The sequence below is a fragment of the Bos mutus genome, chromosome 7 (genome assembly GCF_027580195.1).
Source record: "Bos mutus isolate GX-2022 chromosome 7, NWIPB_WYAK_1.1, whole genome shotgun sequence".
Taxonomy (NCBI): Eukaryota; Metazoa; Chordata; class Mammalia; order Artiodactyla; family Bovidae; genus Bos; species Bos mutus.
In genome coordinates this window covers 54,638,491-54,660,881 of record NC_091623.1, presented here as the reverse complement: position 1 = coordinate 54,660,881, position 22,391 = coordinate 54,638,491, and the positions used below count along the sequence as shown (strand labels likewise).

General features: G+C 56.6%; 3 protein-coding genes and 2 non-coding genes across 6 annotated transcripts; 1 reads left to right on the top strand and 4 right to left on the bottom strand.

The window, feature by feature from the left end:
- Window positions 1–121: 121 nt before the first annotated feature.
- Window positions 122–6,985, bottom strand: P2RY11 (purinergic receptor P2Y11). The gene is made up of 15 exons (XM_070374722.1): window positions 6,876–6,985; window positions 6,617–6,787; window positions 5,999–6,100; window positions 5,753–5,803; window positions 5,273–5,443; window positions 4,577–4,653; window positions 4,280–4,387; window positions 4,042–4,165; window positions 3,875–3,953; window positions 3,641–3,770; window positions 3,401–3,567; window positions 3,105–3,310; window positions 2,830–2,839; window positions 2,546–2,701; window positions 122–1,403 (listed from the first exon to the last, which is right to left on the bottom strand). Exons 1-15 carry the CDS (start codon window positions 6,891–6,893, stop codon window positions 307–309), a joined length of 2,667 nt encoding a protein of 888 aa, XP_070230823.1. The 5' UTR covers window positions 6,894–6,985; the 3' UTR covers window positions 122–306.
- On the bottom strand, window positions 4,465–4,539 carry LOC138988710 (small nucleolar RNA U105B). The gene has a single exon (XR_011464974.1). It is a non-coding gene; the product is annotated as a small nucleolar RNA U105B (small nucleolar RNA).
- Window positions 5,878–5,962, bottom strand: LOC138988702 (small nucleolar RNA SNORD105). The gene has a single exon (XR_011464968.1). It is a non-coding gene; the product is annotated as a small nucleolar RNA SNORD105 (small nucleolar RNA).
- Window positions 6,986–7,942: 957 nt separating the features above from the next.
- ANGPTL6 (angiopoietin like 6) lies at window positions 7,943–16,269 on the top strand. Of its 2 annotated transcripts, none has more exons than XM_070373635.1 (6): window positions 7,943–8,162; window positions 12,617–13,199; window positions 14,313–14,490; window positions 15,046–15,233; window positions 15,313–15,583; window positions 16,079–16,269. In XM_070373635.1, exons 2-6 carry the CDS (start codon window positions 12,624–12,626, stop codon window positions 16,267–16,269), a joined length of 1,404 nt encoding a protein of 467 aa, XP_070229736.1. In that variant the 5' UTR covers window positions 7,943–8,162; window positions 12,617–12,623. The 2 variants fall into 2 exon arrangements, with proteins under 2 accessions (XP_070229736.1, XP_014338842.2); XM_014483356.2 differs by lacking the exon at window positions 7,943–8,162 and adding an exon at window positions 9,309–9,437.
- SHFL (shiftless antiviral inhibitor of ribosomal frameshifting) lies at window positions 16,070–21,048 on the bottom strand. The gene is made up of 8 exons (XM_005910853.3): window positions 20,746–21,048; window positions 20,160–20,283; window positions 19,920–19,969; window positions 18,512–18,550; window positions 18,226–18,375; window positions 17,635–17,738; window positions 17,338–17,492; window positions 16,070–16,795 (listed from the first exon to the last, which is right to left on the bottom strand). Exons 1-8 carry the CDS (start codon window positions 20,764–20,766, stop codon window positions 16,563–16,565), a joined length of 876 nt encoding a protein of 291 aa, XP_005910915.1. The 5' UTR covers window positions 20,767–21,048; the 3' UTR covers window positions 16,070–16,562.
- Window positions 21,049–22,391: the final 1,343 nt, after the last annotated feature.

Genomic DNA, 22,391 nt, shown 5'->3' with positions numbered 1-22,391 from the left:
GTTACATTTATTCCCTGATGTCAATCACACTGTTGTGGGTGGGGCCAGCTCCCCTGCCCCCCCCCCCGCCCAGTCCCCCCAATCTTGGGTTTGCTCCATGGCCCTCCCCAGGGTTAGTGCTGTGAGTGGAAGCTCCTGCAGCTCTGGCATGGGTGCCCCCTAGTCCCACTGGAGGCCTTTCTGTGGGGAGGAAGTAGGGGCTCCTGGCCTGTCTGGGGGCTCGGGGCCAGGGGCCTGCTCTCTGCCTCCATTCTGCTGCCGGGTTCCAGCATCTTGTGATGAGGAGGGGGCTGAAGATGGGCCAGGTCACGGGCTCAGCTCGTGGGACTGGAGCCCTGAGGTTTGGGGGGTGGCTGTGACGTTGAGGGGCAGGGCTTGGCTGGAGCACGTGGTGCTCTTTGGGGTCTGTCCCTGCCCGCAGCATTGGTGGCAGCAGTCCAGGCTGGGCACCACAGCCATGTAGAGTAGCGGGTGGATGCAGATGGCTAGGGGCACAAGGCCTCGTGTCACCTGGTGGGCCAAGTACGTCCTTTGGGCCAGTGCCTTCTCAGCTGCAGCCTCACTTGTAAAACCCGGGCAGAGGGCTAGCCAGCGCAGCCGGGCATACACGTTGAGCACTGCCGTGATATAGTAGGGCACGTAGGAACTGGCATAGAGGGCCACGCCGCTGGCCACCAGCACCGTCACCTGCAGCTTGTTGGCTGCCGTCATGCTGTGGCTGTGCTGCACGGCCCGCCCCAGGGCGCCGTAGGCTGCCAGGGTGAGCAGTAGCGGCAGGCCACAGCCCAGCGTTACCAGCGCCAGGCTGTAGACCCGGTAGGCCTCAAGCTGGCTGTCACCTGCTGTCCCCAGGCACTTGGTACAGGCCCCCAGGTTGGCCACAGAGCACTGGCCTGGGCGCTGGGACTTGCTCAGGTGAGAGAAACTGAGTGTGGGGGCAGCGAGCAGGACCGCCAGCACCCAGCCAGCGGCACTGACAGCCCAGGCGTGCTTGGGCCGCAGTTGGCTGTGGGTGAAGAAGGGGTGGACGATGCCCATGTAGCGGTTGAGGCTGATGCAGGTGATGAAGATGACGCTACCCAGCAGGTTGCAGGTGAAGAGGAAGCGCTCCAGGCGGCAGGCAGCCTCCCCGTAGCGCCAGTGCTTGGGCGGGTAGATGTAGGCAGCCAGGGGGGGCAGCGTCAGGGCGTAGAGCAGGTCGCTGACCGCCAGCTGGGCCGAGAAGATCATAGCTGGGGGCCAGGGGTGCTGCTCCCGGCTGCAGAAGCGGTACAGGGCCAGGCTGTTGCCGGCCAAGGCCACCAGAAACTCAACTACCAGCATGGGCCACAGAAAGCCATCTTGGAGGCCACTGAGGACGCTATCTGCAGCCTCCGAGAAGTTGACTGGGCACTGCGTGTCACCTGTGAGCAGAGGGTGTGGCACATCAACCCTGTCCCTCACTGTGGCTCCCGCTGTGACACCTTTACCTATCGTGTGCCAGGAGCCCCTTGTGGGATGTTTCCAGAGTGCTTTTCCACACCCAGGAAGGCAGGTGCCAGCCACAGGACCTTTGTACAGAGGGACTCAGAGCCCAAGGAAGGTTAGAAGCCCAGAGTCCATTAGGCGTGTCCTGGGGCAAGAACCAGGGATGCACACAATCTGGCATTGACCACCAGAGCCATCAGGGCCTGGGGCGGGGAAGCAAGAGCCCCCCACATCCCTCTACAACTCGGTCCCGCATGTCAGAGTCTGTCCCAAGTGTCACCATCTACCTGGATCAGGAGTCTGGTCCACCTTGCTGTCCCTGCTCCCACCCTCATCATCCATCTGTCCTCACAGCCTCCAGAGTCAGGTCACAGCCATACACTCCCAGACTCTCTCCCTACCTACCTGGAAGAAAAACCAGTGCTCATCTCTTCCTACTATGCCTTGAGGGAGCTACTCCTCCCACCCCAACTCACTCATTTCCAGCTCTCACCAACCATGGTGTTCTGGCTGTTCCTTAAGGCAGAACCTACCTCACGGCCTTTGCATTGGCTGATGCACCAGGCATCCCTGGAGGTAGTCCCCCTCACCTCCTCCTCGTCTCGGGTCCTGAGATGACCCTAACCTGGCGACTGCTCCCCGTAGTTCCCTACCCTGCTTATTTTCCTCCACAGCTCTATCCCCATCCATATGACCACTGTAAGGAAAATCCCCAGAACTTTCCCTCCTGAAGGTAGAAGTGCCCTGCTCCTGGCCTCCCATGCCAGCACCCGGGATGCAGCAGTGTAGGGGGGCTGAGCTCTGTAATCTATCCTTCACACACCCCACTCAGCCTCAGCTTTCTTAGGAATGGCCTGGACTCCTGGCCATGAGCTCTGTGCATGGACCCCTTCCATGACTCAGATGGCTCCTCCACTTTCACTTCTGCCTTCCTATCCCATCCCTCTGGTCTGGGAGGAAGTGGGTCCAGCAGTGATTCTTTACCCATCTCCCCACCACCCTCTAGGAGCCGGCCACCTCCACCCCCAAGGCCCTGGATGTGCCCGGCTTCACTAGCCCGGTTGTGCTGGCCCCTCACCTGAGCTGTTGCTGGCTGAGGCCTGCATGGCCTGCCTCTGGGTCTGCAGCTGCACTGTGGCCTGTGCGGCGTGCTCCCTTCTGAGACACAAGCCGCTGGCCCCTCCCCTTCCCAGCAGTACCACCCTCAGCCCGCGAAGCGGGTCTGAGCACAGGCCTCACTACCACTTCCTGCTTCCTTCCTTCTGAGAGCACCCAACCTCCAGAGCTGGTTCATCTGCTGTGGGGGCACTGGGTAGGCTGGGGAGGGGTCCAGGGCCCCAGGGCACCACAGGAGGGTCACACCTGTGTCACCCTGGCATATGAAATAAGGCCTTGCACATCCACTGCCCAGGTGCAGACAGAGGCCCAGGTGTGGAGCAAAAAGCAGGCCCGCCATTTCAAACGTAGACTCACCCTCACGAGAAATGAATTTATTAGAGGGCAAAGTGGGAAAGCAGCTCTCCTTTATGAAAGGAAACCGAGGGCTGCGCCTGGAGGCCCAGGAGGGGAGCCCAGCACAGCGTCTCTCGGGCCCCAATCTGGGGCGTTCCATCTGCCACCCAGGCTTGGCCTCAGGCTGCTCTCTTCAGTGGCCGAGGTCGGCCCTGTCCACGGTTCCTGGCAGCCCCCCTGGGTCCCACCTTGGCCTGGGCCCCTGGGCCCTTGCCCTTGGCCTTTTGAGGCCTCCGATCACTGCCTCGGTCCGGCTTCCGTTCCTTCAGCCGCTGCTTCTTGCCTGGGGGCCCAGTGGGCCGCCTCCTCTTGGCTGCCTTTGGAAACATGTCTGTAGGGAGAAACAGTGTCAGGGCCACCAGGGTGCAGGGGCAGACAGGCCCGTGATACCCAGGTGCCCTGAGCCCTGTCTGCCACACACCTTCATCAGGCTCCTCGCCCACAGCCTGGCGGAAATACTCAGCCTCATCCTCTTCTTCCTCTTGCTGGCTAGTCCTCTCTGCCTCTGGCGGGGCCCCGGGGTCCTCTGCATCGCTGTCCCCATCGGCCTCTGCCCGTGCCCGCTTCATGCCTGCCAGGCTCTTCTTCCTGGAGGAGGGACATCGGTCAACGTGGCAGCCTGCACCTGGGACCCTGCCCCACCTGCCTGGTGACCACACACTTGTGAGCCTCTCGCTGCTCCCGCTTGCGCCGAACATTCTGGGCCTGCTGGTCCTGTCTCTGGGCCTTGAGCCGCAGCTTCTCCTCCTTGGCAGCCAGGATGGCCTGGAGCTCCTCCTCTGTTTTGTGCACTGAGCAGGAAGAGGTGGCCACTGAGCTCTTCATCCCCAAGGTCCAGGTGAGCCCGCCCATGACCAGACTGCAGGCCCCACTGTGCCCCTGGCCCCGTCCTCACCAAGCCTGTGGAACAGCACGTTGCCCTCTCCGACCCCCTCTTGGATCTTGATGAGCTCCAGCGTCATCCGAGGCCCAATCTGGAGGGACGGTAGAGGAGGGGATGGGGTGTCAGTGCTTCCTCGGGGATGGGGGGAGCCACCAGGCCTGCCCCGCACTGGGCCTCACCTCTGTGAGCCGCACAGCGCTCTGCTGGGCCCGCATGTTGCCGCGCCCCGCCACAGCCTGCGGCAGTTCTGTGATGTTGTGCTCGCCGTCGGGCTCTGCCTCACTCTCCGACAGCCCTGCGCCCCTGCGTGGGGCACACAAGGGGCTCAGCAGGGGCTCCCTGGCTCCAAGGACAGCTTTGGGGTCCCCTGGAGTGTGGTGCCCCCCACTCCCCACCTCCAGCCCCAGCCCTCCTCACGTGGCCAGCAGTTCACTGATGTCCTGCAGGCGACTCATGTTGGGGAACTTCTCCTGGAGAAGCTTCTTCATCCCACGACTGGCACCCACAGGGACCACCTTGATGCTGCTGCAGGGGTTGGAGGGAGGCAAGGATGGGGGTCAGGAGCCAAGGGTCACAGGTCAGCTCTACCCTGCCAACCCTTTCCACAGTGCGTCATTTACTTTGAGACTGAGCAATCATAGAGTCTCAGCAGCTGTGCTGTCATCAGCTGCACGTGGGGCCAGGCAACCCCTCCAATTCCCACTGAGAACTCACTAGTGACGGAAATCCAGCTCCTGGGAGTCAGGGTTGTAGTTGATGAGAAGGCAGCGCTTGATGGTGTTCAGGTTCACCTGGGAGAGAAAAGAGGGCACAGCACCTGGTGAGTGTTCCATGGGCCTCCCTGTGTGCTGGAGCCCCTGCTGAGCCCTGGCTATGGCCACACTCCAGAAGGGCAGCCTGGGTGCTGCCAGCACCTCAGGGACAGATGGGGTTGCAACTGGTGTCCACGGGCTACCCAGGGCTAGAAATCCAGCTTCCAAGGCCCGTTGAGGTTACCCACACTGGACTCCCTGATGACTAGCATCTAATAAGCCTAATTTGAGACCCACTGATGCCAGGGATCAGGAACCAGGGTTCTGGAGCCAGACGGATTTAAAGAATCCAGTCCTGCCTTCTTGTCCTTAGTATCTAACCTCAGACTAGTATCTTCATCTCTTGGAGCCTCAGTTTCCCTCTCTGTAAAATGGAACACACTACTTAGCTTAGATCAGCATTCAATGAATGCACGCTTAGGGAATAAAATACCACGGACATTATTTTCCACCTGCCAGATGGGAGAGCCTGAGTGGGTTTAGAACTCAGGACCCAGAACTCTCAGCCTTGGGGCTGGGAGGTGAAGAATGAGCCTGAGGGTGGTCCTTGCTGCCTGCTTCACCTACACTCACCTTCATCACACGTGGGCTGGCTCACCTTATGCACGTTGATGGAGGGGAACAGGTTCTGGAACATGGTGGCCATGAGCTTCACATGCATGCCATGGGGGCCAAAGCTGTTGAGCACCAGGAGGGGTGGGTGGGCAAACTGCTGCTCATGCATGCGGTGCCGGCGCAGCGAGGACACCACATCACGCACCAACGTGTACTGTAGGGCGAGGTGAGGAGTGGGTGACCACCCGTCCAGCACACACAGCTGGTGCAATCCCCAAACCCAGCTCCTGCCCCTCGGAGACCTCACGTGACCTCTTGTGTTGTTGTGAAAATCACTCAGTCGTGTCTGACTTTTTGTGACCCCAGAGACTATACACACAGTCCATGGGATTTTCCAGGCCAAAATATTGCAGTGGGTTCCCTTCTCCAGGGGATTTTCCCAACCCAGAGATCAAACCCAGGTCTTCTGGGTTTGCAGGCTGATTCTTTACCAGTTGAGCCCCATGTCACCTTGAGTCCTTACCTTGTTGATCCGGAAGGTTAGGGTGGGGCCTCCTGGGAGACGCATCAGTTTCTGCAGAAAAAAAGATCTGTGAGGGCTGAGGTGTATAATTCAGGAGCAGGGTTGGAGGGGGTGGGAAATGGAGACCACTGCCTATCTCTTCAGAGCGTTTACTTTGAAGCCAGAATCATGGCAGCTCAGAGGCACAAGGGTCATCATGAGAGCTGGCAGCGGAGGAGGGTGTGGGGAGTGAAAGCATCCACTCACAAAGTAGACGTTGGTCTCTGTTTTGCTCACAATCAGGAAGTGTGTGACCCCAAGGGGCCCAGCCACTGCTACACAATCTTTCAGAGAGTTTTTCTTCCGTATCTGGAAACAATGAAAAGAAAAATGGACAATCACAGATAACCTCTTATTAAGCAAAGCCTTTAAGCCTAACCTGTTATGCCATTTCTTGCATTTAACCCTTTAGAGAACTAGGGGGAGAGGGGAATGGAATGCTCTTGGTCTCTAGAGCCAATCAGACTTTAACCGAAGCTTCTGTCTCTTGACACTGCATCACCACATTTTTCAGAGGGCCCGTCTGAGGCTCAGCGAGGTTAAGTAACTTGGCTCGGGCCTTTGAGAGAAGCCAGCTTTGCTAACTCGAGTCCCCTCTTAACCATCAGCCTTAGGCACTCAGCCAAGCTCCAGGCTGGGTGCATTCATCTGCTCGCCCTCGCTGCTGCCCCTCAAAGCCCTGAGAGGCAGGCACGATGGTGCCCATAAAGGTCCCTTTCTCCAGCCTGGGAAACTGAGGCCTCCAGCAGTTTCGAGGATGAAGCCACCCCCGCAGCTGAGAAGACGAGGCCCAGTGCGGGTGAAGGTGGGCTGGGTGATGCTGACCTGCAGGCGGGTGGCGGTGAGCGGCTCCATGACCCGCCTCAAGTCCATACTAAGCTGCTGGACGCTGCGACCCACGCGGCCCCGAGCAAACACGAACGAGTGCGGCTGCGCGGCATAGGCTTCGAGGTTCCGGAGATGGGCCTGGGCGCGCGCGCGCTTCTGGTGCCGGGACTGCGGGGACGAGAAACAAGAGGTTAGCCCCGCGGCCGCCGGTGGAACCCCGCCCGCGCTGCCCGCTGTCCTGGCCGCCGGGACTCACCCTCCCCGACTGTCCCATGCCGCCGTCCTTTCCACGAGGTCTCGTCTGCCGGCTGCTTCCGGCGCCGTTCCGCTCACTTCCGGCTCTGGCGAGTCGACTATGTGAGGCGCCGCGATGACGTCACCAATAGTGCATGCGCACCAGGTGGCGGGGGAAAAAAAAAGTCCGCGGAGGGGTTGCTATGGAGACACAGAGGGCCTGTTTCTACGGAAACCAGGGCGGGGCCATGGTTCGAACTGAGACGCTGGTTCGAATCCCGCCTCTGCCATTTCCATCAGCTGTGCGATTTTGAGAGCCAAGTTCTCCACTCTGAGGCTCCTAAAATATCCTAAATGATCATCATTTCCTCTCTGACCTGCGAATTAAGAGAGATGATGTGTACACAATACTTGGCACCCTGGAGCCTGGCACTTGGGAGCCTGAGAAGGGGGTAGCTCCTTGGCAATTACTCGCTTGGGCTCCCAGCTCCTGAGGATCAGCTGTCCCTCGCAGAGGCCCTGTCTGTGGACTGGCTGGGGGATGGAAACTCCACATCACCTTCTGGAAATTCAGGGCAAGGCGGGCGCTTGGTCAATAATTTCCCCCCTCCCAGTTTCCGCTCAAAGCCCCAGTCTTGGCCTCAGGCCTCTGGCTTCTTCCCCAGAACCTTCGGGTGGGGGAAGAGATTTCCCCCAACATCTCTCTCCCTGTTCCATCTGTTTCCTTCCCCTGTCTCCCCTCTCCACTTTACTCCCCTGCCTCATTTGTCTCCCCACCATTTGCTTCCCCTCTCCTGTCTCCCCACTCCAATTTTTCTCCTCTCCCCACTTCTGTCTCCCCCTCCCCATCCCTGTCTTCTCCCTGTCTGCCTCCCTCTCCCCAGCCTTGCTCCTGCCATCAATTGTCTCGTTCATCATCTATAAGTTTCCGTCTTTCTCCTCTGCCGCTTTTCCCATTTCTCTCTTCTCATCTCTCTCTCTATCACCCACCTTTCTCCCCACCTTCCCTACGTCTCTCTTCTGTCTCCTGGACACTCCATTCCACTAGCCCGTCTCCGTGACTTCTGAGGTTTCTTTCTCTGCGGCCAAAAGGGGGAGCCGGAGGAGACTACCAGTGGGGGGCGGAGGGGCCCCAGCCCAGGCCCAGAGCCCAGCCTGGCAGCGTCTCTCAGATCTGGGACGACCATTTCCTCCTTCAGCCCGGGAGGCCACTCGGGTTACGAGCTCAGGACAGTAGCAACCGGGAGAGAGTGTCTGCTGGTCGGGGAGGCCTTCTTACAAGGAGACCCTAGGCCGGTGGGGGCTCTACGTGAGTCGCTTTGTACTTCTGAGAGATGAGTGTGTGGTTACTGCTGCCTGTTTTCGTCCTTGCAGGACTTGACCTGTGTGAGGATATGAGAGTGTGTGGGAGATAAATGGAAACTTGCACTGGGTGGCAGGCGGGTATCAGGGGCTTGTCTCTGCGCTTTCCAGTTGGTTTGTGTCTCTGCCCTTGCCGGTGTGTGACTGAGTATACTTGAGTGTGTATGTGCCTGACGTGCAGATACACACACTCAGCCCACAGGATATTTTCTTTTGTTGTGATGTATATGTGTATGTGACCACGCTTTGAAAAGTCACTGCCCAAATCTGTGCTGTGTTTCCAGCTGTCTTTTTTTCTTTTTTTGCCACACCACAAGGCTTGTGGGATCCTAGTTCCCTGATCAGGGATGGAACCTGGCCCCCGGCAGTGAAAGAGCAGAATCCTAACCATTGGGCAACCAGGGAATTCCCTCCAGTTGTGTCTTTATAATTGGGTGTGCCAGGCAAATCCATGGACACACACACATACACATAGATTCCATCTATCTTTGCTGCTTTGTGCAATGGTTTACATGTCTTATTGGGGCATCTGTATGTGTCTTTGTGCTGCAGTGTTACACAGGAGTGTGTGACTGTCGTGGTTATGTGTGTGAGTTCTGGAGCCATGTTACCTGGGCTGAATCCCACTGCTGCTTTTTCCTTTGGCTGTGACCCACAGGCCAGTTGCTCACCCTCCCTGAGGCTCAGTTCTCTGCTGTAAAATGTGGCTGCTTATGGAGACCAGCTCAGGTGGCCAGGATTAAATGAGATACAAAATGTTGAGTTTAGAGTCACCCCCGCCACGCAGCAGGTGCTGCTGGTATTTGCCCTTGTGGTTCTCTGTGATGTATGTCTGCGTGTCTGTGTCTAAGGCTGGGATCCGCCCCAGCCTCCTGGGCCTGCAGCCTCCCACGCTCTGTGCTCCGCTGTTGGGGGAACGTTCAGGGCACTGAACTGTGTTATCAGGCTCTGGTGGCCTGAGCAGGAGGGTCTGGCAATTCTGCCTCTGTTCTCACGTGGGAAATGCTAAATATTTACAGTTGGAACTCCCCGGCTTAGCATTTCACAGCTCCAGTTCGAGGCTCTGGGTGGCTGGGGGTGGTTACCACGCCTCCTTCCTCCTTGCTCTCCCACTAGCCTCTCCCCTTCTCCAGTTCAGAGGCCCTGCTGGACCCTCGGCTCCTTCTCGGACTCCTTGTGTCTGCTGTGGGCCTTGTGGAACTCAGGGTCTTGGTCGTGAGAGGTGAGAGCGTGGGAGGGTGAGAGGGTAGGTGGAGGCTGAATCTGTCTGTTGGGAAACCTGGGCCTCGGTTTGGCTGGGGGGCTCCCCAGGCCTCCTCTTTACCACAGGCTGAGATCCCAAAAGGCAGCAGATGTTACACACACTCTAGTTCCAAGGGGTTTGTGTGTATGCATGTCCAGTTGTGTCCAACTCTTTGCGATCTCATGGACTGTAGCCCATCAGGCTCCTCTGGCCATGGGATTTCCCAGGCAAAAATAGTGGCATGGGTTGCCATTTCCTACTCCAGGGGATCTTGCAGACCCGGGATTGAACCCGCGTCTGCCATGTCTCCTGCATTGGCAGTCAGATTCTTTACCACTGTGCCACCTGGGAAAGCCTCCAAGGGGTTTGGTCCATCCCTATTATGTAGGGCCTGATGTCTTCCAGGGTTGGGGGCAAGGAGAGGACCCTGCTCTGCCCTGGGGAGCTAGTGCTTGGTGTTTGAGTACCGTTGTGAGTATGCCTTTCTGCAACTCAGAACCCTCCACTGCTCCCACAGGACTTGGAGTAAAACTCCAGATCCTCCTCTGGTCCCTGCACACTGTGCCTCCATCACCTCCTTGTCCTCTCTGCCTCCTGCTCTCCCCCTCTCTCATTCTGTTCCAGCCTCACAGGCCTCCCTGTTATTCGCTGGGCATATCAAGTTAGGTTCCACCTCAGGGCCTTTGCATTGCTGTTCCCTCTGCCTGAATGATTTTCCCTTTATCTTTCTTCCTTCAGGTCTTCACTCAAGTGTCATTTTCTCAGTGAGCTCTGACTCCTCTACTTATTTATTCATTTTTTTTGGCCTCGCCACATGGCTTATGGGATCTTAGTTCCCTGACCAGGGATAGAACCCAGACCCCTGGCAGTGAAAGCGAATTCTGACTCCTTTATTTAAAGTGCCCCCCAGCCTAGGTCTCTCACGTCCTTCCATATTTTTTCTCCTAAGTCTTATCACTCTAAGACCTACCTACTGTTTTTTTCCCAGTCGGCTCTGTGAGGGCAGGGGTTTTGTTTGTGTTGGTCACAGCTGTGTCCCCATCTCCTGGCACACAATAGGTGCTCAAGGAATGCTTGTTGAATGTGTGAACGAGGTAATGTGCGTGACGATGAAGCCCACAGGACACATGCTTGTGTGGCTACCAGGATGTGCGGGTTTGGACAAAGTGGATGTTGGTGCAGACAGGGCTGACATGTGGACCATTTTCTGAATGTGGGCAAATGTACATGGGAGGAACGTGTTTCCCCATCTGAGAGGCTGCAAGTGTGTGAACCCCAGGAATGAAGACAGTGCGGGCCTGGGTGTGGATCCTGCAGGGCAGAGGGTTAGTGGCCACAACTATACATCCTTGAGTGAAGACACATATATGAGCTCACCTGTGGGAGTCAGGGAACACCTGGGGGGGAAGCATGTGGGTGTTGCGGGGCCTGTGTGGCACCAAGCACTGTTTTAGGAGCTGGGGACAGAGCAGTGAACAAAACCCAGACTCAGCCTCTGGGAGCTGCTATTTTGGTGGAGGAATTCAGAGCGCAAACAGTGGCAAATCAATGAGGCAAATGCAGAATGACAAATGCTAAAATGACAAAGACCATGGGGACTTCCCAGGTGGTCACTGGCTGAGGTTCTACGCCCTCAATGCAGGGGGCCTGGGTTAAATCCCTGGTCAGGAAACTAGATCCCACATGCCGCAAGTAAGACCAGTGCAGCCAAATAAATAAATATTAAAAAAAGAAAAAGAAAAGAAAAAAAGAAAGAAAAAGTCCGTATAGGGTGTGCCCAGGAGGGGCGACTCTAAATGGGATAAGTCAAGGAGGGCTTTTAAGGAGACAGCTGAGACCTGAATAAGGAGAGGGAGGCATGATAAATTCAGGGACGCATATTCCAGGCTGAGAAAACAGCAAGTGCAAATGCCTTAAGGCTGAAGGATGCCTTGTGTGTTTGAGGAATAGTCAGGAAGCCAGGGTGGCTGGAGCAGAGTGAGTGGGGTGAACAGGAGGAGGTGAGGAAGGGAGGGGACTGGGCAGAGCTTATAGAACTTTCTGCGCTGCAGGAGGACTTGAGTTTTTCCTTTAAGTGAGGGGACATGACCTGACTTGGGTGTTCACAGGCATTCTCTGGCTGCTGTTGGAAAAACAGAGCAGAACCTGAGGACAGAAGCCTGGAGACCTGGGAGGTAGCTGCTGTAAGGAAAGCCAGATGGTGTCTTGAGCTTGGATCATGGGATGGGGTTAGTTTGTGGCCGGGGGGGATGTGGAGGAATTCAGGGTCTAAACACCAGAGCTGACATGCCTGGCTGATGAGTTCCATCTGCCATTGAGAAAGAGATGCGGACAACCCTGGGGTTTTGAGCTGGGTATATGGGAAATGTGGTGTCCACTACTAGACTGAGTTAGGGGGACTTTTCCCTCATCCCCTCTCCCCCCGTTTCCCCATGGCTTCTGCTTCCACCTCCTCCAGGTCCTTTAATACATCAGGCATGATCCACCCTCAAGTTTCAGTTCCCCCAGCCAGGGACCTCTTCTCCCCTAGAAACCCCCATGGTTTCCTCCCTCAGGTTTTTCTATAAAAATGTCACGTCCTCCAGGTCTTCCCTCCTCTCAAATCTCAGTCTTTTTACTGGTGTCTTTTTTTTTTTTTGCCTCTTGTGGGATCTTAGCTCCTGGACCAACCAGGGACGGAATCCAAGTCCCGAGCAGCGAAAGCGCAGTTAAACCACTGACGGCCAGGGTATTCCCCTCTGTCTTTTCCTGTTATCTTTAATACAAACTAGGGCAGTCTAATACTCTATGAATTCTAACTTAATTTTGTTCCTTGCTCACCAGGGCAGGGATTTTTTGGTGTGTGCTGCCCCCGACTGTATTCCCAAGCGCCTAGAACTGAGGCCCGTAAACAGTCAGCTCTCAGTGAAGCCTTGCAGAGTGAATGCACGAGGCATAATGACCTGTAGGGCGCCTGGAACTCAGTGGTGAGGCCAGGGATGGGTTCTACTGCAGCATCTCCAACCTCGGGGCTGGGAAGGGGATGTATCCGGCGTGTGCGACCCCTGATACACGTAGGTGTAGACATGTGCGTTCCCGTGTGGGAGAGGACAAGGTTTGGTCCGACTTGATAGTCGGGGGTCCAGCCCCGCTCCTTCCCGTTCATTCTCTGCCCGCAGGTCCGCCATGTCGGCACCCCGGCTGCTCACGTTGCAGCTGCTGCTCCTGTTGGGCGCGTGGTGGGCGCGCGCAGCCGCCCCGCGCTGCACCTACACCTTCGTGCTGCCCCCGCAGAAGTTCACAGGCGCCGTGTGCTGGAGCGGGCCAGCGGCCGCGCGGCCGACGCCGGAGGCCGTGAACGCCAGCGAGGTGGCGGCGCTGCGCGTGCGCGTGAGCCGCCACGAGGAATTGCTGCGCGAACTTCAGCGGCTGGCAACTGCCGACGGCGCCGTAGCCGGCGAAGTGCGTGCGCTGCGCAAGGAGAGCCGTGGTTTGAGCGCGCGCCTGGGCCAGCTGCGCGCGCAGCTGCAGCACGAGGCGGGCCCAGGGGCGGCGCCTAGCCCGGGGGCGGAGCCCGCCTCCGCGCTGGCGCTGCTCGGGGATCGCGTGCTGAACGCCTCGGCCGAGGCTCAGCGCGCCGCCGCCCGCTTCCACCAGCTGGACGTCAAGTTCCGCGAGCTGGCACAGCTAGTCAGCCAGCAGAGTGGCCTCATCGCCCGCCTGGAGCGCTTGTGCCCGGGGAGTGCGGGCGGGCAGCAGCAGGTAACTCCGAAACTATCACCCTGCCCAAATCGCAGCCACTTCTTGTGGGCATTGTAAGGTGGGGCCTCTTGAAACCCCACGATCTCTTATCTGCAGTTCTGAAGTAAAAAAGCTCCATAAACCGGATCCCTGCCTCTCCTCCAACAACTCATTTGGGTCAAAACGCTACTGGTAGCTACTTAAAGTCTTTATCTACCTGATATGAATACTCATAGTGGTGGTGGTTTAGTCGCTAAGTCGTGTCCGATTCTTGCGACCCCCACGGACTGTAGCCTGCCAGGCTCCTCTGTCCATGGGATTCTCCAGGCAAGAATACTGGAGTGGGTTGTCATTTCCTTCTTCAGGGGTTCTTCCTGACCCAGGAATTGAACCCAGCTCTCCTGCATTGCAGGCAGATTCCTGTAATCAGGTATATTATTAATATGTGCATGAAGACCAAAGACCTCATTGGGGATGCTAGGGAATATATGTAGACCCTGTGTTACTGTTTCTTGTTCTTTAGTCTAAGTCGTGTCTGACTCTCTGCAACCCCATGGACTGTAGCCTGCCAGGCTCCTCTGTCCATGGGGTTTCCCAGGCAAGAATATTGGGAGTGGGTTGCCATTTCCTTCTCCAGTTATTGTTTCTAACTCCTGCTGTATTATTCAGAATTCTGGACTATGTCTGGCCTTGGGTTTTGAATAAGAGATTATTGCTCTGACATTAGCTACCTTACAGCTTTGGGAGGCTTCAGTAAGTTAATACTCAAGTGTTGGATTGCCTCATATTATCCCTGCTTTACAGAAAAGTTTGGAGGCACAGATTGGTTAAGCTATGGGCACCAGAGCAAGTTTAAGCCCAGCTCTGTCTCTTGTTAAAATTTTTGGCCACACCTTGAGGCATGGGGGATCTTAGTTCTCCGACCAGGGACCGAAACCTTCCCCTTGCAGTAGAAGCAAAGTCCCAACTGCTGGACCACCAGGAAGTCCAACTCTGTCTCTTCTTGACTGCTGGAGTTAGGCGTGGGAGGATCAAGCCATGCTCCTGCTTGATCGCCTTCCCATCTGGGTGCTGGGAGATGTAGGAGCCCAGAGCCTCCAGGGCTAACGTATCTGACTTTCTTGGTTACCCCAGGTCCTGCCCCCACCCCTGGTACCTGTGGTTCCTGTAAGTTTGGTGGGTGGCACTGACGACACTGGCAGGAGGTTAAACTCAGCTGCAGAACCCCAGAGAGATCAGACCCTGAGACAGCCAGGACCCCTGGCCTCTCCTCTGCCCTTGGGGCACCCTGCTGTTCCTCCTAAGCCAGCAGGTAAGTCAAGGGCGTGGCTGTTGGGGGTGTGAGGAGCCAGGGGATTCCCAGTGCAGCATGAATAGAGGGAAATAGGAGTCAGGACCTTAATGTGAGATTCCTCTTATGGTGAGGGGACTGGGGGGAAATGATGCATTTGTATTCTGTTGATGGAACAGGGAGATACTGCTCTTACTCTGGTAAGGAACAAAATTCTTACTATGGTGTGAAACTAGGAGAGGTACTCTTATTTTGGTGAGAGGGCAGCAGATTTAAGAATGCTACTTTGGTGAGAATTGGAGGAAGTTCAGAGAGCCATGTTCAGGACCTCTCTTCTGGTGAAACCCTAGAAGGAGGATTTAAGAATCCCAGGCTCCACATTTGCTCTACTGAGAGAAGAGTGACTTAGAGTCTAATTTAGGTAAGAAAAGGGGTATTGGGGCTTTTATCCTGGAGAGGGAATAAGAGAAGCAGTACTTCTATTCTGGTGAGGGGACCAGTGAGAATCAAGACTCTTACTCAAGTAAGGGGTTGACTGGTTCAGCTTGTGCCTCTCCCATGTCCCTGTGCCCATAGGCCCATGGCAGGATTGTGCAGAGGCCCGCCAGGCAGGCCATGGACAGAGTGGAGTGTATGAGTTAAGAGTGGGCCGGCACGTGGTGTCAGCATGGTGCGAGCAACAGCTGGAGGGAGGAGGCTGGACTGTGATTCAGAGGCGGCAAGATGGCTCGGTCAACTTCTTCACTACCTGGCAGCACTACAAGGTGGGCACAGGTGGGTGGGGCAGGGCTGGGCAGGGGAAGGGGACCAGCTCCTGCCTTTCTGACTTTCTTGCCCTGCTAGGTGGGCTTCGGGCAGCCTGATGGGGAATACTGGCTGGGCCTTGAACCTGTGCATCAGCTTACCAGCCGTGGGGACCACGAGCTACTGGTGCTCCTTGAAGACTGGGGAGGCCGTGGGGCACGTGCCCACTATGATGGTTTTTCCCTGGAGCCTGAGAGTGACCACTATCGCCTGCGGCTTGGCCAGTACCATGGAGATGCTGGAGACTCTCTTTCCTGGCACAATGACAAGCCTTTCAGCACCGTGGATAGAGACCGAGACTCCTATTCTGGTAAAGGGCTCTTATTTTGGTGGTGTGTCGGGGCAGGATAGAAGACTCTTAATGAGGAAATGAAAGAGGGTGGGCTAAGACTTTCCTCTGGTAGGGATCAGGGCAAACAAGAGAATGGAGGACAGGACTCTTATTCTGGTGAGGGAGTCTACGTTCATTCTCTAATGAGTCAATAAGTCAGGCCCCAGCCTTTGTGAAAGGTGGTGGGGGAAAGGGGGAGCTGTGAGAGCTAGGACTTTTAACTGTTGTAGAAAGAAAGTAGAGGTTGTTTTTTCTGGTAAAGGGATGAGAGGTAAAGCTCCTTGTTTGCAGAAAGGATGGAGGAAAATATGACTTGTACTTTGGTAAGGGGATAAGGAAGAAACTAAGGCTATTACTTTGAAGTAGGGGGACAGAGTATGCCTGGCAAAAGCCTTGTGTTAGTGAGGTGCTGGTAGAGGCTTTTATTCTGGTGAGAAGAATAAAATAAGGCTTTTTTTTCCCCTCTCCCCTCAGGTAACTGTGCCCTGTACCAGCGGGGAGGCTGGTGGTACCACGCCTGTGCCCACTCCAACCTCAATGGTGTGTGGCATCGTGGTGGCCATTACCGTAGCCGCTACCAGGATGGGGTCTACTGGGCCGAGTTTCGTGGTGGGGCTTACTCTCTCAAGAAGGCTGCCATGCTGATCAGGCCCCTGAGGCCGTGACCCTCTGTCCATCTGTCCCTCAGGTCCCAGGGGATGTGTGTCAGCAGGAGCCCAAGTTGTTCTGGCCACCCCTCCTTCGTGGCTCCATGCAGACCACGCCCACAGACCTCCTCCCGTTGTGGATCTGCAGGGCTTCCCCAGGGCTGTGCAGACAGTGCCCAGGAATCCCCCTGCCAATATCTTGGACCCACATGGCTCCCCAAGGGCATTGAGATCTCAGTTTGAGCTCATATTTTATAACAACACAAAATAGCCACAGACCGTGTCTGGTTTGCATCTGCATCTGGCAGGGGTCACTCCCCGTGCCCGCCCTCCTCCTCCTCCTCCTCCTCCTCTTCCTCCTCCTCCTCCTTCAGGTCCTCCAGAATGAGGTTGTCCAGGTCTTCCAGGAGTCCTCCCTGGCTCAGGCAGGTGGCCACAGTGGAGCCACTGCTGATGTGGAGGTTGCTGGGGTGCAGGACTTTGGGCAGGTGGTTCTGCTTTCGGCTCTTGGGGTGCGCACAGGACGTCCCAGGCACATGGGGCTCTGGGGAGGGAGAGGTTCTGAGCCCCTCCTGGGCTGGAGGCCACAGGGTGCTTTGGGGGAGGGGAGGGGCTGAGGCCACAGGCTCTAGGGCAGCGGTGGAAGTCATAGACGTTAAAGCCACAGGAGACCCAGGGTCATGGGCATCACCTGAGACTACAGAGGACAAAACGAGCCAAGAACACAGAGAGACTGCAAGGGCTGAGTCCACAGGACACTGGGATGTGGGCCATCAGGGTGAAACCACAAAGCCTTATGGGTGAAAACACGGAGGGTGGCTGATGCCATGGGAGGTGAGTGTGAGGAGGGATCCCCCTCCAGGAGAGACCTGGAGGCAAGGAGGTGGAGGACGGTGGAAGATGTGGAAGGAGGGGCTGATGTGGTAAGAGATGAAATGGCCTCCAGAACTAGGACCTTAGGAGTTAGGTGGAAGAAGCAGGCAGACACCTTGGTACTTAAAGCCCCAGAGGTGGAAGTCCCAGCAGTCCAGGCCACATAGACTGCCCGGAATAGGGGGAGGCCATGCGGACGCGCCAGGCACTCACCTCTCCGATTGTAGCAGTCCTCAGCGGAGCAGGAGTGGGTGTGGGTGCTGCGGCGATCCGGGTCGCGATCCCAGCGCGGAGGGAGGATCCGGGTCGGATACACAGGGAAGCCGCACCCGTAGCAGGGGGACCGGGACCCCATCTGTGCCCAGCCCCTGGGGGCGGGCAGGGCCGTGAGGGTCCAAAGGCCAGCTGGGCCAGGATGGGGCCAGGGCAGGGAGGGGCGGGGCTGGGCTGGGGCCGAGGGCGAGGGCGAGGGGGTGGGGTCAGCTCCCTCTCGGGAAGTTGTGCCCTCACCGGAAGTTGTGTCGACATTTCGGGCAGTGGAATTCAGCCACGCCCCACATCTTGTCACTGGGCACGGGATCATAGCGCTTCCGGCATTTCCTGCATCTGGACACCTGGGGGTACAGAAGAGCGGAGCAGATGGGCACCGATAGCCTGATGGTGGTCACGTTGGGATTTACACCATCGAAATTGGCGAACACATCGAAATTGGCGAACACATAGAAATTGGCGAACACATCAAAATTGGCGAAATCTGGGGGCACTTCCTACAAGGGCTGGTTGTTAGGCGTTTACCAGAAGCACACCACTGGTCAGGGGTTTCAGAAGCCAGATTTGGGGTTCAGGTTTTATTTCTGTGGTAGCGGTCAAACTCCGTAGTCAGAGTTCAGGGGTAAGTTGAGTTTCTCCAGTTGAATGTTAAGTTGAAAGTCCAGCTCAGTGGGTCAGAGTTGGGGCTGAGATTGGGGTTGATCTCTGAGGCTGCAGGTGTCTGGAGTTGGGTTCTCAGAGGCTGATGTTCTTAGGTCAGTTGGTTTGGACACAGAATGGGGGTTGGGAGCAGAGCCGGGACAGAACCAAGGTCAGGGGTTGGGTTATCACCTCTTTGCGCTGGGGCACGCGGCGCCACCAGACATGGTCACAGGAGGAGCAGGCAAACTGCCGGTCCACAGCAGGGATGAGGTCTTCCTGGGCACGCTGGAACATGCGTAGGTTGTCTTCTGTCAGTGGCAGGAGGGATGTCGCCACCGCCTGCAGAATGGGGTGGGCAGGGCCAAGAGGGTGGTCAGTCCTCTTCCAGCCCCTGAAGTGTCCCTCCTCCTCACGTATGGACACCTCCAGGGGTGTGCTCACCGCTCCACCTCCCCGTCCCACACCCTGGACTCACCTGGATGTCCCGGTCCTGCTTCATGTCCTCTGGGGGGTCCTGGGTGGAAACACCAGGGGTAGAAACTGGGGAGGTGGCTCATGCTTCTTTTCTGGGGGCAGGGCTTCTGGATGGGGAGGCAGGGTTCTGGCCCCATATGAGTAAGGTGGCCCCAGCTCAAGAGGAGTTAACTGAGCAGCTTCCACTTCCTGAGGGCAAGGGTGTGTGACCTCAGTTGTCCTCATAGCAACCCTGAGGGGTGGGGACGCCTGTGATCCCCCTTGTTCAGATGGGGAAACTGAGGCCCAGAGCCCTGAGAGGGCTTGCCTGAGATTACCCTGAGTGAGTGTGGGGCAACAGGCCTGGGGCCTGTGCTCCCTTCATGCTGGCAAATGCCACACACTTGCTGGCATTGTGACAGGTCACCTCATTGAGGCTACGCTGCTTTAGGCTAAGTGCTTGAGTTCTAGATTTAGAGAGCCACGGGTTGGAATCCTGGCCTCATCACTTCCAGCTATGGGGTTGTGGCCAAGCCACTCTCCCTAATGAAGGACATCTAGGAGTCCAGGTTCTGACTCTAGGTGACCTGGGTTCAAATCCCAGTCACCACCTGCATTCAGCATGAACCTGGTGAGTGACTTCATCACCCTGTATCTCAGCTTCCTCATCTGTCAAGTGGATATGATAAATAATAGGACTTGTCTTACAGGACCTGTGGCAATAAGTCAACAGGTAGAATTCCTGGAGTCCTGCTGCAGGGAAAGTGCTCAATCAATGATACTCTTTGCTAGTTTTATTATACTCATTACATGTATAACTGTAAATATATAAATGTTACAAGTATAAAACACTTTATTATACTCTTTAAAAACTCTGTGCTGGGCCCTTTCAGACAGGCAAACCAGTGCACCAGCTACCAAGGCCATCTAAGGGGCAAAGTGGCCATACAAAGGCTTTCATTCATTCATTGTTTTAGTCATTCATTCACATGGGCTTCCCTGCCCCTCTTTTCTCCCCCATCTCCTACTCGTCCCAGCCTGTCTGCAAGTTCCTCTGCTCAGGTCACCCTCCCTTCCAGGAAGATCTCCAACCCCTCCCCTTCCCAGGGATCACTCCTCCCTAGGCTTGAAGAATGTGGTACCACCTCCTCCAGGAAGCCTTCCCTGACCTCTTTGGCTCCTCTGTAATGATGATAATCGGATTCTTTTCACTGCCTAGTTTCTTGTATCTCTCCTCCATTTCATACAATCAGGATGTAATGAGCACCTACGGTTTGCAGGCTCCTTGGTCAGATCCATGAGTGAGAGTTGAGTAAGTGAATAAGGCTAGACCATGAGTTGTGGATGGACAGTGCACAGAAGGAGCTCTGCCTGACCCTTCCATTCTTCCTCCCCTTACCACGTGTTTTGAGGGGAGGGGGACAGTTTACCTGGGTATCCAGATCATTACTCAGTTCCTGTCCATCCTTCTGCTTTACCCCTAGTGGGGAGAGTAAGTGTAAGTGAAGGCCCCTTGAAAGGTTTTGTGGGAATTTCAGGGCCCCCAGAACCCCGATCCAGACCGCCCCCCAAAGAGATGATCTCATCGCCTCTTCCAGCCCCCAGCACAGACCACACCCCCTCCCTGCTCCCCAGCTTACTCTCACCAGGCAGGACCCCCACCTGCTCACCATACACGATGGAGCGCCCCACTCCAGTGTGGTCGCTGCCAAATTTCCTCATCAGAGTCCCTGCCTTCTTGGAGGATACCTTTCCATGAAACTTCTCCCGGAGGCGCCGGACGCTTTTCTCCAGCTGGGGTGGGGACCGGTGGGGGAAGGAGAAGCGCAATTGCCCTTCCTCCATCCCTAGGCTTCCTTTTTTCACGGCCTAAACTTGACCCTGGGTTTTGGCCTCCGCACCCGCACCCCCCACTCCATCCCTCTACTGCATTTCCTGGAAAAAGCCAAAGTCCCCACAGGGCACTGGGGGAGGGAGCGGACTAGGGCGAGCGTCCTAGGCTAAGGGAAGAGGCCGGCCAGATGACCCCTGGCCTCTGACCCTTGACCCAGCAGCCCCCGCTTTTCCTCGAGGAGGCCGCATTTTGCTCCGGGGCATGTGGCGGTCTCTCTCCTTTCCGAGGGAGACGAGAGCCAGCCTTGGGGGGAAGGTCTGGGCTTGGATGGAGTCCCCAGCAACTGCGAAGCCCGCTCCGTGCCCCTAGCTCCTCCTCAGCATCTCTCGCGGGCCACCGGCCCAGTTGTAGCCATCTCCTACCTCCACACCTTCTTGAGACATGGTGGCGGCGTAGGTCCCCGCGAGGGTCCGCACTGCGCGCTCAGCGGCCCCCTACCTGGGCGCGCCCGTCGGTCCGGCCGCGCAGGGCAGGGGGCGGGGCCTCCAGGCCGGCTCCGCCCTTCCTTTCCTGCGCTCCGTTTCGCTTTCGTTTGGGAACGGGGGGGTGGACGGGGAGCGCTGGCTCCGCCCTGGCTCCGCCTCTGCTCTTGCGCCCCAAACCCAGGCGGGCGCCCCGGATCTGCACCCTGCGGCGGAGCGCGCAGAACTCGAGCGGGGGAAGCGGCGCGGCCTCTGCAGTCGGTCACATGTCCCCACGCTGCGCGGGGTCCGCGTCTTCACGTCCCTCGTGGGGGCGGGGCCGCATCTGAAGGCCGCGGCGAGTCTCGGTGCCCCCGCCTGTTCGCGCTCCCCAGTTCATCGCTCGGTCCCCTCCCTCCCCCGGGAATCAGGCGCTAATGAGGATCTAGACCCCTGACTCGCTTTGAGTGTCTTACCCGGCTATGTCTCCTCTCTGAACCTCAGTTTACTTCTCTGTAAAATGGGGATGATGATAGTGGCTACATCCTGGGGGCGGGTGTGTGTGCTCGCGCGCGCTCATGCCTGTGCGCGCGCGCGCGCGCACGTGCCAGGATTCGAGATCCCCAGGTCGAGTATTTAGTAGCGCCTGGCACGCTGTAGACATTCAACTAGTCACTGGGCCACCTACTATGTGCAAGATATTAGGAAGCAGGCAGTTGTGGTGGGGAGAAGGTGCTCGTTAAAAATACGGATTCCTGGTCCCTCGCAGTCTTGCAGAATCGGTCTGTCTAGGGGTTCCAGGGAATTTGCGCTGAAAAACGGAAGATTGAGAACCCCGGGGGATCAGGACGATTTTAACCCAGCCTGGGGGGTGGGCGAGGGGGCTGGAGGAGCCCTGCCTGGCGGCATCAGAAATGGTTTCTTTAAAAAAAAGAAAAAAATGGCTTCTTGGAGGAGTCCGGAAGAGCGAGGTCTCAAGCAGTCAGAAGATAGGAGTGTGGGATGGAACAGCTTTGGGTGCAAAGACCCCAGAAAAAAGTGACTAGCGCTTTAAGCCAGGGCTTCTCAACCTCAACACTATTGGCGCTTAGGGCTGGGTGATTCTGGGGGCCTGCCCTGTGCATTGTAGGATATTTAGCAGCATCCCTGGCTTCAACCCACTAGGTGCCTGTGGCACCCTTGCCCCAGTCGTGGTAACTGAAAATGTCTCCAGACGTTGCCAAATGTTCTCTGGGGGTGGCAAAATTGTGTTAGGATAAATGACACCCCTCAAATTGTTTAACCTCCATCAGTAAAAATGTGGAAGCTCAATTCCCCAAAGAGTGTTTGCTTATGAATTATATACAAATACAGTTATACTCAGATTCTGTGGTGGTGGTTTAGTCGCTAAGTCGTGTCTGATTCTTGTGACCCCATGGACTGCCAGGCTCCTCTGTCCATGAGATTTTCCAGGCAAGAATACTGGAGTGGGTTGCCATTTCCTTCTCCATGGGATCTTCCCGAACCAGGAATCGAACCCAGGTCTCCTGCACTGCAGGCAGATTCTTTCCCAACTGAGCTACAAGAGAAAGATCAGATTCTGTAGATCATTTTATAATAATGTATTT